The sequence below is a fragment of the Zosterops lateralis genome (assembly GCF_965231275.1).
Source record: "Zosterops lateralis genome assembly, chromosome: 4".
Lineage (NCBI taxonomy): Eukaryota > Metazoa > Chordata > Aves > Passeriformes > Zosteropidae > Zosterops > Zosterops lateralis.
This window is the reverse complement of record NC_139765.1, coordinates 24,716,650-24,730,515: the sequence shown is the minus strand read 5'-3', so window position 1 is coordinate 24,730,515 and position 13,866 is coordinate 24,716,650. Positions and strand designations below refer to the sequence as shown.

The 13,866-nt window shown below is 41.1% G+C and overlaps 1 protein-coding gene across 3 annotated transcripts in view; it reads left to right on the top strand.

Moving 5' to 3' along the window:
- The window catches only part of RANGAP1 (Ran GTPase activating protein 1), a 31,605-nt gene that overhangs the window by 2,052 nt on the left and 15,687 nt on the right, over positions 1-13,866 (top strand). For all 3 annotated transcript variants that reach the window (XM_083859228.1, XM_083859230.1, XM_083859229.1), the window contains exons 2-14: positions 230-368; positions 1,943-2,070; positions 2,991-3,050; positions 3,681-3,860; positions 4,715-4,849; positions 6,015-6,173; positions 6,348-6,461; positions 7,946-8,045; positions 8,775-8,859; positions 9,232-9,361; positions 9,842-9,955; positions 10,280-10,382; positions 12,072-12,160. In XM_083859228.1, coding sequence (XP_083715354.1) covers positions 257-368; positions 1,943-2,070; positions 2,991-3,050; positions 3,681-3,860; positions 4,715-4,849; positions 6,015-6,173; positions 6,348-6,461; positions 7,946-8,045; positions 8,775-8,859; positions 9,232-9,361; positions 9,842-9,955; positions 10,280-10,382; positions 12,072-12,160 — 1,509 coding nt within the window. In that variant the 5' untranslated portion in view covers positions 230-256. The remainder of the gene's footprint in view (positions 1-229; positions 369-1,942; positions 2,071-2,990; positions 3,051-3,680; positions 3,861-4,714; positions 4,850-6,014; positions 6,174-6,347; positions 6,462-7,945; positions 8,046-8,774; positions 8,860-9,231; positions 9,362-9,841; positions 9,956-10,279; positions 10,383-12,071; positions 12,161-13,866) is intronic.

Here is a 13,866-nt window from a genome sequence, read left to right as displayed (position 1 = left end):
AGTCTTGTCAGTGTTGGAAGAATCAGCACCATCTGACTGGCTTTGGAATATTAGTCTAGCCTAGCTGTCTTAATTGAGCTCCAGGGAAAAGTATTAATGACATTGAAAACTCAATTAGATATCTGAGTAAGGCAAAACCATATTAATGTTCAAATAAATACGGTTATTTGTATAGATTATGTATTGTAGTTAGAGAGTTTTTATGATGACAGTTTCTTTTAATTGGCAGCTCTTGACTTTTGTAAAAAGTGGGAAAATGGCATCAGAAGACATCACTAAGCTTGCAGAGTCGCTTGCGAAAACCAAAGTGGGTGGTGGACAGTTGAGCTTCAAAGGCCAGAGCCTTAAACTCAACACAGCTGAAGATGGTAAGAGAAAATACCCTTGTGCTTTGGAAGCTTCTCCCTGAAATTGTAAAATCTTGTTGTAAACCTGCTAATCTTGCATGGACAAGTTGTCATGACATATCTGTAATGCAGGGGTCTGTCAGCTACAGCTGCTTCTGATAGAGACATTTCCTTCCCTTCTGGTGCCCTGGCACTGCTGCAGCTGCTGTAACTGAAATTTGGGTGCCTGGTTTGCAGTTGTTGTATTCTTGGTGTTCTCTCTCAGTGCTTTTGACAGTCACTGGGCATTAGAAGTTAGTGCTCCTTTTAAAAAACAGTAAACAGATGCATCACAGCTCTTGGAACAAGACATGCACAGAGGAGTGGGCTGATACGTAAGCCTGCTGCAATAGTTCACTTACTTTCTGTCTTGTTGCTGTATGTGTGTTTCACAATAAGTCTTACAGTGGCTGCTAATGTAAATATCTGGAGAAAATGTATATATTCTTAGATCAACATTTCCCCCATGTCAAGAAAAACAGCATGTTTTTCAGAGAGATTATTTGCTATAGTGCTTTTTTTTCTTTGCTCATGCCGAAGGTAGAGCTTTCTTATAGATTGGTTTTGATGCCTTAAGTTTTAGGTTCCATATTTTCCAGATTCTGTACTGCTTTGGTATATAACTCTGAACTTCATATAAAGTGTTAGGAAATTCTCCTCACCGTGTAGTTAGAAGCAACAATCCTTTTCCAGCCCAAGAACCAAGGACACTGGACACTGTTGCAGCTTCAGACCCAAAAAGTATAAACAAAGCAAATTGAGAACAGTCTAGGAGGATGGAACTTCATAACCTGAAGCTGTAATTGGACAATTAACCTTAATATGTAAATGGACAGAAACATATAAAAGTGTGAAAACTTATGACCGAGAATCCATCTTGGGTAGAGTCACAGCCAGGCTTTTCTACTGCCAAAGTGTATCCTTTGAAGACCTTTTTAATAAATACCTACTTTATTCCTTTACACTCAGCCTCTGTTCCAGGTAGCCTCACAAGGCATCAGTTTTGTAGTTCAAAGGCACTGAACTATGGATAAAGGCCTTGGACTCGGGAACAATAGCAAGTGTCCATTGGCAGGAGAGACTGCAGCTTGCTCCTTTGCCTTGCTTAGGATTACTGAAGAGTTAAATTGTTCCACCCTGACATGTTTGCTAAACCAACATTACTTCTGCCAGTCAGTGGGAACTTTTTCCTGTTGATGTGACACCAATTCCCATCAACTTTTAACTTAGTCTCTGCACATCACTAGGGACATGCACTCTAGCAAACCATGTATTGAATGGCAGAGGAATTTTAGTTAGGAAGTAAAGAAACTTACTTTTGCAAATAGGAGGATGGCTATCAGAATAGAACACGAAAAAAATTATGAGAATGTGGGATAGGGAATGGAGAATGTTCTTTCTGATGACCTGATGCTTCAGCTCTGTTCCCATTGCTGTTTCAGGTGTTTCTCAGCTATTTTTGCTAGAGGTTGAACAAGTATTACTGGATCTCAGTGGGTTACTGTGGTAACTAAGACAGTGGTTAAAAGACCAACTAGATTATCTGCTTCTTGCAGCTGAAGAAGTGATCAAGCAAATTGAAGAATTTAATGGCCTAGAAGCCTTGCGCCTGGAAGGCAACACAGTGGGTGTGGAGGCAGCAAAGGTTATTGCCAAAGCCTTGGAGAAGAAAAGTGAGCTGAAGGTGAGATTTTTAAGTGGGGAATAGTCAAGGGGAAGAAATAATGTGGAAATACTGAAGGCCTGTCTAGGCTCTTTCTGCAGAAACCTGCTTTGAGTTACCCCTGAAGTGGTGGCTCTTCTAGGAGGAAGGGCAACCTTATGAAAATACAGCATAACTTGGAGACTTTGGGATATTGGGAACACCTTCTGCATTCGTAACTTCCTGTTTAGAAGGCTAACAATCTCAAAGCTGGGAAGCTGTGTGAGGAAGAGCCTCTATTGAAGGCAGCATCTGTAAACAAAGAGTCATGGCAACAAAACACTAAGTTCAAATTAAATTCTCTGGAAAGCTGAGTTGGATCTTCTGGAGAGTGAGTCTTCAGAGAATGTCTGAGTAGGGAGGAAATAATGGAGGAAATGCAACAGGATGTTCATCTTTGCCCCAGTTATGTTTTCCTATTATTGCTCTACTCTAATGTTAAGGGGATGTTGTGCTACTAGAGACAGTACACTGTCCTTTGAAGGAGAGTAGTATGAGATATTGATATGCATTCATCACCCAAGTGTGGCTTTTCAAGTAAATTCAGATTGTTGAACTTCATACCTTAGTAAAATCTGCATTGCTAATGTATTCTTCTGTATCCTCTTGCCTTTTTCCCGTGGTAATTTTTTCAGCAGAGAAGAATTCTGGCTTGAACACAAGCAAGAATTCTTGTATAATGTTTATGGTGTGAATTTCAGTTACTTTGTCCTTGCAAGTGAAATGATTGTAACACTGATTCTTACAGCCCTTTTAGTACAATCAAATGACAACTCAAGGGAAGGGAGGCAACATTAAGCTGTCTGCAGTGATGTAAAGCAGCTTGTATGTGTAAATGTTTATTACAACTGTGTTGACCTAAATATTTTAGCTGTTTTTTTTCTGTATGCCTCTTATTTTAGAGGTGTCATTGGAGTGACATGTTCACAGGCAGGCTAAGGTCTGAGATCCCTCCTGCTCTGGTAAGTAAGATCTGAGACTTCTGTCTAATATAACCTCTATTTTCACCTGTCATGCTTTTTGTGGGAGTCTGTATTTTGGTACAGAGCTGATCCTTAGCACTAAATGTCCCAGAATAGGGGAGTGGTTCTCTTTTGCTCTCCATGTACGAGATGGAGAGGAGTCAGTTAAAGGTTAAATGCGAGTCCATGCTGGTGAAGGAGCTTTTCACTGGGAAAAACATCTTCATGACCTGACAGATAAAGTGAGAGCTAAGCTTTTTTAGATAAATCATATGCCTGTATCTTCTAAGACCTTTACAGAACTCCTCATCTCCTTGAGTCCTGTGAAGCCAGAACAAAAGCTCAACATTGATGAAACAGTATTTCTTTCAGCAGTGTAGAGCGGGAAATTCACTTTGAAAAGTATTTGACCTAAAGGGATGGGATGATATCTTGGTAACTGCTTTATGGTTATCTTTAGCTTAATTTGTGCAACTCTCTCTCTCTGGATCTAGCACTAAAGTTTTATTTCCCCATGCAGCTTTGCAGAATGGTTTCAGAGTGGAAATTTTTGCAGTATCACTATCATACCTAGCCACTGCCAAAAATTATTCAATTTCCTCCCACCCACTGCCATCTGTTTCCTTACAGATCTCTTTGGGGGATGCACTCATTGCTGCTGGAGCCCAGCTGGTGGAGTTGGACTTGAGTGACAATGCCTTTGGGCCAGATGGTGTGCGTGGCTTTGAGGCTCTGCTGAAGAGCCCCGCATGCTACACTCTGCAGGAACTCAAGCTCAATAACTGTGGCATGGGCATTGGTGGTGGCAAGGTAAGGGTTATCTCCTCTTTGGGAATGAAGTTGGAAATGAAGTTGGAAGCAATCTTTGGTGATTGCCAACTCCCCTGCTTGAGGCAGCTACAACTGCACCAGGTTCTTCAAGCTTGGTCTAGTCAGGTTTTGAATATGGAGACTTCACAAACTCTGAATAGTCTATCCCAGTATTGAACAATCCTCACAGTAGAAAAAGGGAGTTTGTGTTAAAATGGTGTTTTCTCTGCACTTTGGGTGCAATTCTCAGACTCTGCCTTCTTTATACCGCCTTCTCCCCTCATCTTATTGTTCTGGCTGTTTTTACATATGGATAATATCTTCCCCAGGGCCTTTTCTTCTCCAGCCTTAATAGTCTCAGGGGTCAGTATTATCCTAGTGAGTAAAATTCTCCTGTTCTTCAATTGTCCTTGGCACCCTTTGCTGGACTCACCCCAGTAAATCCATATAGGAGTCTGGTATTGGACACTGCTTGGATGCATTTCACAGGCCTAAGTGCAGAAGGATCTGACCTGCTGTGAGTGCTTTTTCCCAGGGCAGCCCAGTGGAATTCCTTTGCTTCAAGTGTGTATTTGTAGCGCGTAGTCAACTTCCTACCCCTATATGCTTGCCTGATTAGAAGCAGAATGTTCTTGATGACTGAGTTTTAGTGTTGCAAAATTATCAATTCTTGCCTGAGACCACAGTGTGCAAGTGTTGCAGGTAGAGACGGTTTATTATATACACTTTTGTAGAGACAGGTATGTTTCAGTGATACCCAAAGTATTTCTCTAGAGGTGGATCTACAAAATGCAGTTGGATATCACTGTGGAGTGATATGCTGGGGGAATGTAAGCTGCTTGTTTTATCTTTAGATATTGGCAGCTGCTCTGAAAGAGTGTCACAGGAAATCAGTTGCCCAGGGCAAGCGTCTTGCTTTAAAAATATTTGTGGCTGGCAGAAATCGTCTGGAGAATGATGGTGCCACTGCCCTGGCTGAAGCCTTTGGGGTGAGTATCAAACCAGAGCTGCTTTGACAGCAAATTGGAGCAAGGTATGATTCAGTGCTAATATTAAAGATGATGCACGCAGAGTTTGCCTCAGCTTGGAGGCCGAAGCTGGTGGTCTGTTCACTAAAGTCACAATGTTTCTTGCTGCTGAAACTGGAGTCTTCAACTAGTGGAATTAGAGTTGGTGACAGTGTTTATGTGACCTAAATTTCCAAACACATAACTAGTAGCTGTGTCAAGTAAAGTAGTTACCTTAAGGAGAAAGTCATCTCCTAAGTAATTTAACAGTCCTTTTCCTCTCTCTAATGCTGATGGTTGTCAGCTGGCACTAGGATAGGTATCCCAGCTTGTTCTCTTGTGTGTTGCTTTACTCAGTCATCTGGCCAAAGCAGGCTGGTGTTTTTGCTAGGATCATCTGGTCAGAGCTTGAAGTGTTGCCTGGCTTTCTCTAGCCACTGTCACTGGCCCACTTGCACTTTTGTGGGAGGAAGAGAATTCACTGTGATTGGGGCCACCTAATTCCCTTTTCATACCTCCCTTGCTGCTAAAAGTGACTTCTGAATTAAAGTGTATGTTGACAAGGATATTGCGGGTTACAGGTTGACTTTTTTCGTGAAGAACTGCCTAGATGTGATTTTGATTAATCAGTAATCATGGCAAAAATAAGACTTTTTTAATACTTAAGAGTTGTATAGCCATGTGATTCATGGAGAATCAAGATTGAATGGCACTACCAAAATGGGGTTAACTACTTTTCTATGTGACATGCTGTTTAGTCCATAAACCATATTTGTACTAGCTTTCTTCAATGTTTGCTTCTGTGCTCAGGGGAAAATGTAGATTTTAATTAGAAAATTTAAGTGATGTTGTGTGGTTTATTTCAGTGTTGTTGAACCACAGGTGAAGAATTCTTTCTAAGTTATTTAGTGTAGGCATATAGGACAATGATACTTGTGTCTCTTTGAATCAGGGCTTTGTATTTATCTGACACTTGCCATGTGTCTGTGATTTCACTTAGATTTGTGACAGAATTGCTGATAAATAATGCACTGTAGAAGAACCAATGGAGTTTTGAAACTCAAAACAATTTTAAGTAAATCCTAAGAGCGGAGCAGTATACTCTTGAGCTGAAGCATCAGGTTTTTTTGTTTACATCCTTTCCCAGATCATTGGGACTCTAGAAGAGGTCCATATGCCACAGAATGGAATTAACCATCCTGGCATTACAGCACTGGCACAGGCCTTTGCTATCAACCCACTGCTTAAAGTTATAAACTTGAATGACAACACCTTCACAGAGAAAGGAGCTGTGGCCATGGCAGAGGTGAGTTGTTTTAAGCAGCTGTTTTGATTTTTGTCTCAAGTCTGGTTGGCATTAGCATCTTTGGGTTGGTGGAACCATGTCATGCTGCAATGGGAAAGATGACATTCCAGAAGTAGCAAGATGTTCACTTACTTGCATGTCCACTTTTCAAATCTGTGCTGTCTTGCTCTGCAGACTCTGAAGGCACTTCGGCAGATTGAAGTGATTAACTTTGGGGACTGCCTGGTGCGTTCTAAAGGTGCTGTTGCTATTGCTGATGCTGTTAAAGAAGGGCTTCATAAGTTAAAGGTATTGTCTTCTTGCTGTTCAGCTCCTTTGAAAAATGCCAAGTTTTCCATTTTATGTTTTTCTGTTCGTTCTCCTACTGCTACTGATTTCTTTAAAACAGGATTCAGTTCCATGCAGACTCTGCTCACAACTGAAGAGCAACAAGTTGTGCTATAGATCAGTGGCATCCCACCATCTAGTGAGGGCTGTGCTATGTGGAGGTGTACCAGTGACCTGTTTAGTCTTTGCCTGATGTTTTTGCAGCTGTTGGCTCAACTTACCAAGTGCTACTCAAGAAATCTGACAATGAAAGTACCTGATATTAAAACTTCCCGAAGCTTCAAGAGTGGGGACTGACATGAAGGGGGACTTCATTAACAGCTTGTCTCTTCACAATTTCATGGCTCATACAGTTACTGCATTTTTTTTTTTTTTTTTTTTTTGTTAGGGCATCAATCAAGGGTCTAAGTATTTTTAGTTTTTTGGTGATACCACAGCTTCCTACATCAGTATTTGCACAGGACTTGAATCTGACAACATTCTGGATAGGCTAAAGTCAAAATAATAACATAAGCAAACTAGGATGTCTAGAAACACCTGCCATGAGTCATAACTGCCCTGAGACAGATGCTGAACATGTGATTCCTAATCTTGCAGTCAAAGACAAAAATTAATACCTATTTGTGTGTATGAACCTTGTACAGAAAGTAGGTTCTTTGTGGTGTGTGATCCTTACTTGGGCTTCTGGTGGTTGTACTGGAACTTGTGAGAATCTCCCAAGCAAACTTAAGTAATGAGGTATTGAGATGAACAGACAGAACTTAGTTTTTTCCAGAGCACAAATGGTTAAGGGAAGGTAGCGTGAAGCAATTATGGCTGATTCATTCTGCTGGAGGACTGCTTCTCTTGGGCTGTTAATGTTCAGTCCCTTCTCGGGAAGGGATTGATTGAGCACAATGTGGAATGGTGGAGGATGATGTCTTGCTGATGAATTACTCTTACTAGTTACATGGTTTCCCTTTTGGCTGGGTCTGGCAGAAGTAGTACCAATCATGGCTCGTTTTTTTGAAGGCCTTAACTTGCAACTGAGGTGTCAAAGGAAATGTGCAATGTGTTTAGTACAGTAGCTGCCCTTCTGTTAGATTTACTGGAGTGTGAGTTTTGGAGTGCTTTTGTGACCTTTGATAAGTGAAGATCTCCAGTCTGGTAAGGACTGAAATGTCTGCTACCTTTTAGATGAGCAGCGGTCTCTAGGTATTTTAAAATATTACCACCTTTAATAGTGCTGCTCTTAAACACCAGTATGTTTCAAAATTCCCCTTTCAAGTATGTGAGGTAGGAGCATGTCAGGCTTTATTTTTAATTAGTAACACTTTTTTTTTTTTTTTTTTGCTGGGATCATCTTCCAATGACGGTCTTTCCAGGACACTTGTGAGGACACGAAATTTATGGATTTAATAGATGTTAATAGGAATTCTGCAGACAAAATGTTCTTGCATTTTTAGGAACTGAATTTGTCTTTTTGTGAGATCAAACGAGATGCTGCTCTGACTGTTGCTGAAGCTATTGAAGATAAGACAGAGTTGGAGAAGTTGGATCTCAATGGTATGTAAGTTTGCTAGATCAAAGTATGTCTAGTTTGATTCCAGTGAGAAACCACTAGGAAGCATGTTGACAGAACCACACATTCTGTTCTTGCAGTTGTCAGCATATAAAAAACAGTACTCAGTAGCTGAACTTGCATGACCTTGGGACAGGAAATGGTTAGGTCCTAAAAGTTTTCTTAAACCATAAACTCTGTTAGTTAGTAAGCATTTTTGGTACACCTGATAAGATGGAAAGAATAAGCTGATATCTGTACCTGTTTTCAGTAAAACTAATTATTTGGTGCTATCTCAGATACTTCATGCTTGCAAAAAAAAAAAAAAACCTTTATGTGCAACTCTGCAGAAGAGTGTGAGAACTTTGGCTTTTGTTGGCTTTTGCTGTTTGTACCTTGGGTCAGTGCATTTCACTGGTGCTATGCTGTGTCTTTGTTTTAAATTCACTAAGATCAAGAGCTATTTAGAGAAATAACAAGAAGTCTCTCAGACTCTGAAGCATTAGGGGGTTTTCATCTCCAACCATCGTGTAATGCTGCTGAAATTTGTTTAACAACTGTTTGATTCTGTGTAATAAGTGCAGTTTGTGTTCCTGCCTCTAAGGTGTTCTGCAGAAATGGCATGTAACTGTTTAATTTCAGAAACAAGAGATAGACAAGAATATACAGCTAAGTTCTCAAGAACAAACTTGTGTGCATCTGTCAAGTCTGTTCCCTTTCCTCTATCAACCTAGGTAACTGTCTGGGAGAAGAGGTGTGTGAGCAACTCCATGAGATCCTTGAAGGCTTCAATATGGCATCAGTGCTGGGATCTTTGAGGTAGGCATGGTACCAGAGTTTAAATCAGAAGTTTTCAGACAATTTTCATCAACACTTTCATTGACCTATGTAATTTTAAAATAAGAATTCTCATTGCTGGTGGATGTTTATCTGAGCGTGGAGCACAGCCAAGGATGTGTCTTAAACTTGTCTTGTTTTCATTGATGGATTTACCAAAGCATTAGTAATTGATTGTGTTGATCTTTTCTTGCTGTTCTCAGCTGGGTGACTGATGTCTAAGTGTCCTCTTGGTGTGCTCCTAGCAATAGGACTTTGAGGAGGGGCTGCTCTTCTGTTCTTGAAAAGTTTTGAGTGCCAGTGTAAGGAATTCCAGGTGTGTAATTAATGGCATGTGTAACATTCAAACCTTAGTGATGATGAAGGGGATGATGAGGAGGAAGATGAAGAGGAGGAGGAGGAGGAAGATGAACAGCAACAGCTGAAGGAGAGAGGAGCAGAAGAACAGGAGTCACTGACTCCTAAGAAGATATTTGAGTCACAGGTAAGCTTCCTGCCAGATTCTTGTTTCTTCAGCTGGAGAAGAGTAAAGGAGGAAATGAGATTCTGGAGTCTGAACTTGAAGTGCTGACAGGCAGTCACATTCCTGCATGGGCTGGCATTATTGTAACAGGGAGATAACATTCAGGAAATAAAATGGCTTAGTAAAAAAATTAGTGTTTTGTTAAAGTGTGCATGTTGTACACATGTGTGAAGGGAAGGGCTGAGTAGCGGTTGTAGCAACACATGGGTAGCAAAAGTCTTCCATGTTCAGAAAGTGATGGGGACCTTGTACATGTAGTGCCATGCCCTTATGTGCATATCCTAGCCATTCCAACTCTGGCCTTAGGTCAGTCTTGGGCTATTTTCAAACAGAGGAGATTCTGGCCTGGTATAGCTGTTCCCTGAGCTGTCCCATCTGCTTTTGGTGAACTGATTTATTTACTTCCAAGAATAAACTTGAGATGGATTCCACCTGTTTCAGGCTTCAACTCCAGTGCCATCTCCTCCTGTGGATGTTGCCACATTCCTTGCTTTCCCATCACCAGAGAAGCTGCTGCGATTAGGACCAAAGTGCTCTGTGCTGATAGCTCAACAGGTAGGTGAGCTGGTGCTTGTCTGGGCTTGATCTTTCTTTCAAAATTGTTTAATTGTCAGAGGCGATAACTTGATCTAGATTTGCATCTTTTCTCCCGTGATCCCAAAGAACCTTGTGGAAGCAGATGATGCAGCTAATGCTTAAACTGGCATCAGAGCTTCCATGTAAAGTAATTTTGTTTGTGTTGCTTGTGCCTTGTGATATGGCCAAAGCAAAGCTGGTATCAGTCAGCTGAAGACTAATTTTTGCCACAGCCCCAGCAGAGACTCATGTTGTGTAGCTGTCTAGCAGTTAACTGATCTTTATTTTTTTTTTTTCTTTCAGACAGATACATCTGATGTAGACAAAGTAGTTGCAACCCTGCTAAGGATATCCTCAGTTTTCAAAGATGAAGCTGCAGTGAAAACAGCAGTGCATGAAACGACAGGTGACTGGGCCTTTCTTCACTTTGTGCTGTGACCTGACTCATTGCCATAGACACCACTGTGAGGTTGCACAAGGCCTCTGTAGGCCAGGCCATTGGGCCTCTTTGTCCCTGGCAGACAACAGAGTGCCAAGCTGTGCCCTGCTGTTATGTGGAGTGGAAGATTCATTCTGAACCCGGCATATTTTGCACTGCCAAGCCTGTCTCTGTTGTAGCTGCTGTTGTAGTGGGCCAGGGCTGCCCTTACTGGATCTTCTTGATGCTGGGCTGTCCATAGCCAGTAGTCCTGTGTTTTAATGTCAGTTACCTTTTCATGGCCATTTATTTTAAAAGCATTTTGCAGGAAGTAGCCTCCCTAGTGTAGTGTTACAAGATTGTAAAGAGAGACCTCCTAGTTGATGTCTCTTAATCTTTAGTTTCTTCAGGAAGCAGATATTTCCTACATGGGGCAAGACCCAGAAACCAATGTTCAAACAAGGGACCATTTCTCACACTATATTGGAGAAGTAGTTTGGGTTAGGCCTGATTAGTGTGTGGACTAACAGTATATCCCTTCATGGTTTTGCTTGGAAATAGGAATTTCAAAACAATCATTGGCATCTGACCACTGCCTTTCATCTTTTTCAAATCCCTGAGTAGTTCAGTTCTCCCACACATGAGCTGCCTATCATTGTACAAAAGAATTGGATCAATTATTTTGAAGACCACTTAAGTTGATGTACTGTGCATTTGCCTAGTTTGGAATTTTTTTGTTTGGAATTCATAAACATGGTGAAACTGTTGTTTTACAAACAGTAGCACAATAGTTCTCTGCAGTTGGTTATGGGTCCAGTCAGTGAAAAATAGTTGGCACCTCACTGAGCTAGTGCACCTCGGCTCATGCCTGTTATGAGTTGTCTCCAGTAAAAAATGGAACAAAGGATATTACTGTTGTCCCTAGTGTATTTGTGTACATATTTATCTTTATTCCTGCTTCTGCAGGAAAGGTAGAACCTGGCAATTACTTTCCTTCTATAAAAGCAGCCATCAGCTGACAGTGATGGCCTTGGTTAATGTCTGGCACTGTTCTACAGCCACTCTGGTGAATTCTGCCCATTCTAAGAAAACAGAATTGTCAGAGGTCAAAAATGGGTTGCCTTGTCCATCTTGCACATGAGAGGTTGCATGATTTGCCTGTTTTGTGGCACAGTATTGGTCCTGAGGGAACCCAGAAAACAGCTGAACAAACTTTCTCATTGTGTTCTTTCATTTCTTGTAGTTTCAAATGAAAAGTGAATTGTTGCTGGCCTTTAAGAAGTTAAGGCTCTACCTCTTGGTGCCTCTAGTTCATCTACTCATGTTTATATGCATGTATACACATAACATGCATGCTCAAATGCACTGAGCAGAGCATCTGGTGGTACATAGGACTGGGGTGTATTGCTTCTAAAGCTTGGCAGTGTGGGAATTCTTGTGTGGGCTTTGTATGTTTTGCTGGATTTTTTTTTTATTTGTTTTTTTCTCCTTTAAGTATAAAGTTTTTACCTGCCTTAGTGTTTCAGAGCTTATAGCTACAGAAAAAAATGAAATCTTAACAGATACTATATCACAAAACTGATATAACAGCTGAGTTTCTGTATGATCCATTTTAAACTTAAAATCCATAAATGTCCTTTTTCTATATTGCCTAAACTCATGTGCTTCTCTTTTTAGATGCCTTGATGAAAAAAGCCTTCAGTTCTGCCACATTTAATTCAGATGCATTCATCACAAATCTCTTGGTCCACATGGGACTACTTAAGGTGAGGAAGCAGGAAGGAGTTAAGTCATGGTCTATTCTGGCTGTTGAAGGGCAAACAGGCAGGATTTTGGGTAATTATGTTGCCATGGAAGCTGCTGAATGCCTGTGCATGTCTGATGCCCAGGGGCAATGGAGGTCTCTAGGTACAGCAGAAACTGCACATTGCAAGGTTGCATTAGGATGAAAGATGTGTCACCTTTTGTACATCTTCTGCTTAATGTGCTCTGCTTTCTCAGTCATTCCCTGAAGGTAGGGAAGGTCAGGTAGGGCAGTAATGCTGGTGCTGGACTATGGTGCCTATAAAAGCCATGTCAATGTTACTGGTGTCCTTAAGGGTGTTTCTTGAGAGCATGTCTCAAGAATGCTTATCAGCTACTCATGCCAGATAAATGGCATTCAACTTCATGCTTTGGAAACTCTTTGCCAAATGTTAGTTTTAAGTAAATAGTTGCAAAGAATAAACTTATTGTGAGAAGATGGAAGGTCAAGTAGTGTGTTGTGGAATAAGGACTTTACAATTAGAAATTGTAAAGCAGGTATGTTTTAGTCCAGCTGGGACACATAGGGGATATTTCCACCTAATATGCATACCTGGTCAAGACAAGTTTAAATACACATTGGTCCCACACCTCCCCACCTGCCCATTCTCCACCTTCTCTTGCTTCATATTCTAATTAGCTGCCACACCTCCTGGTAGGTCATGAGTTGCAAATTGCACTCTTGGGAAGAAGGCCAACATCTTCCTCAGGTGTCTGCTGGCTGACCTTTGCTTCTGGGCAGGCACAGTGGAGGTTTGGCTATTTTTCAGGTCACTTTGTTCTTGCCAAAAATTAGTAGCCTGATTTTGCTGGATTCAAACCACAGCTTTCTGCCTTACTGATTTTTCACAATCCTAAGATTTGCTTTACTGAATTTTCACAATATACATCTTAGCTTAGTAGTTTTTACCTAACAACTAAATTCCTGTATGTGCTGCTACCAGTTCTTTCTGCATAACAAGTTATGTTCTATATGCTGTTACAAGTTGTTCTTTTGTAAAAATCATTATACAAACCGCATATATTTGTTTCCCCTTCACCTGCTTAGGCCTATTATATGCTTCTAAAATTCTGAATTTTCATAGCCATATATGTTCCCCATCTCAGTAGGAAGCCCATGATTTTCATAGAATTAGTGGCTTTATTTTCAGTGAGGTGACTGTGGAGAGGTTCTGTCTGCAAACCCTTAAACACCTTTGCCTGCTTGTGCTGCAAGAGAGAGTGTTCCCTGCTGCCTCAAGACCTGGAAGCTGAGAATATAAACTTGGACTAAGATAATTCTAAACTACAGAAAAGCTGTAATCTGTTACAGCAGTCTGCTAGTAAACAGGTTTATCAATCTCCTTCTGGTGATATCCAGCTTGGGGTCCAGACCCTTGTTGGCATGCATGGATATGACTTAATTTCCTAAAAATCAGTTTAGCCTCTCCCTCTAGTCATTGTATACTGGACCAACACTGAGCTTCCCACTTGCCAGAAAGGTCAATGGAACCCAAGGTGGCATTTAGTTCTGCAGAATGCCTGTTTTGAGGACTGCCACCTACATTTTGCTTGTATGGAAAATAGCAGTATGCATGAGGCACAAACCTGTGCTCCTGAAGCATTCTTTCAGGCCAATAGGTGGCACTGATAAAGCCCTGGAGGAATCAACCTACTGATTGTCATCTGT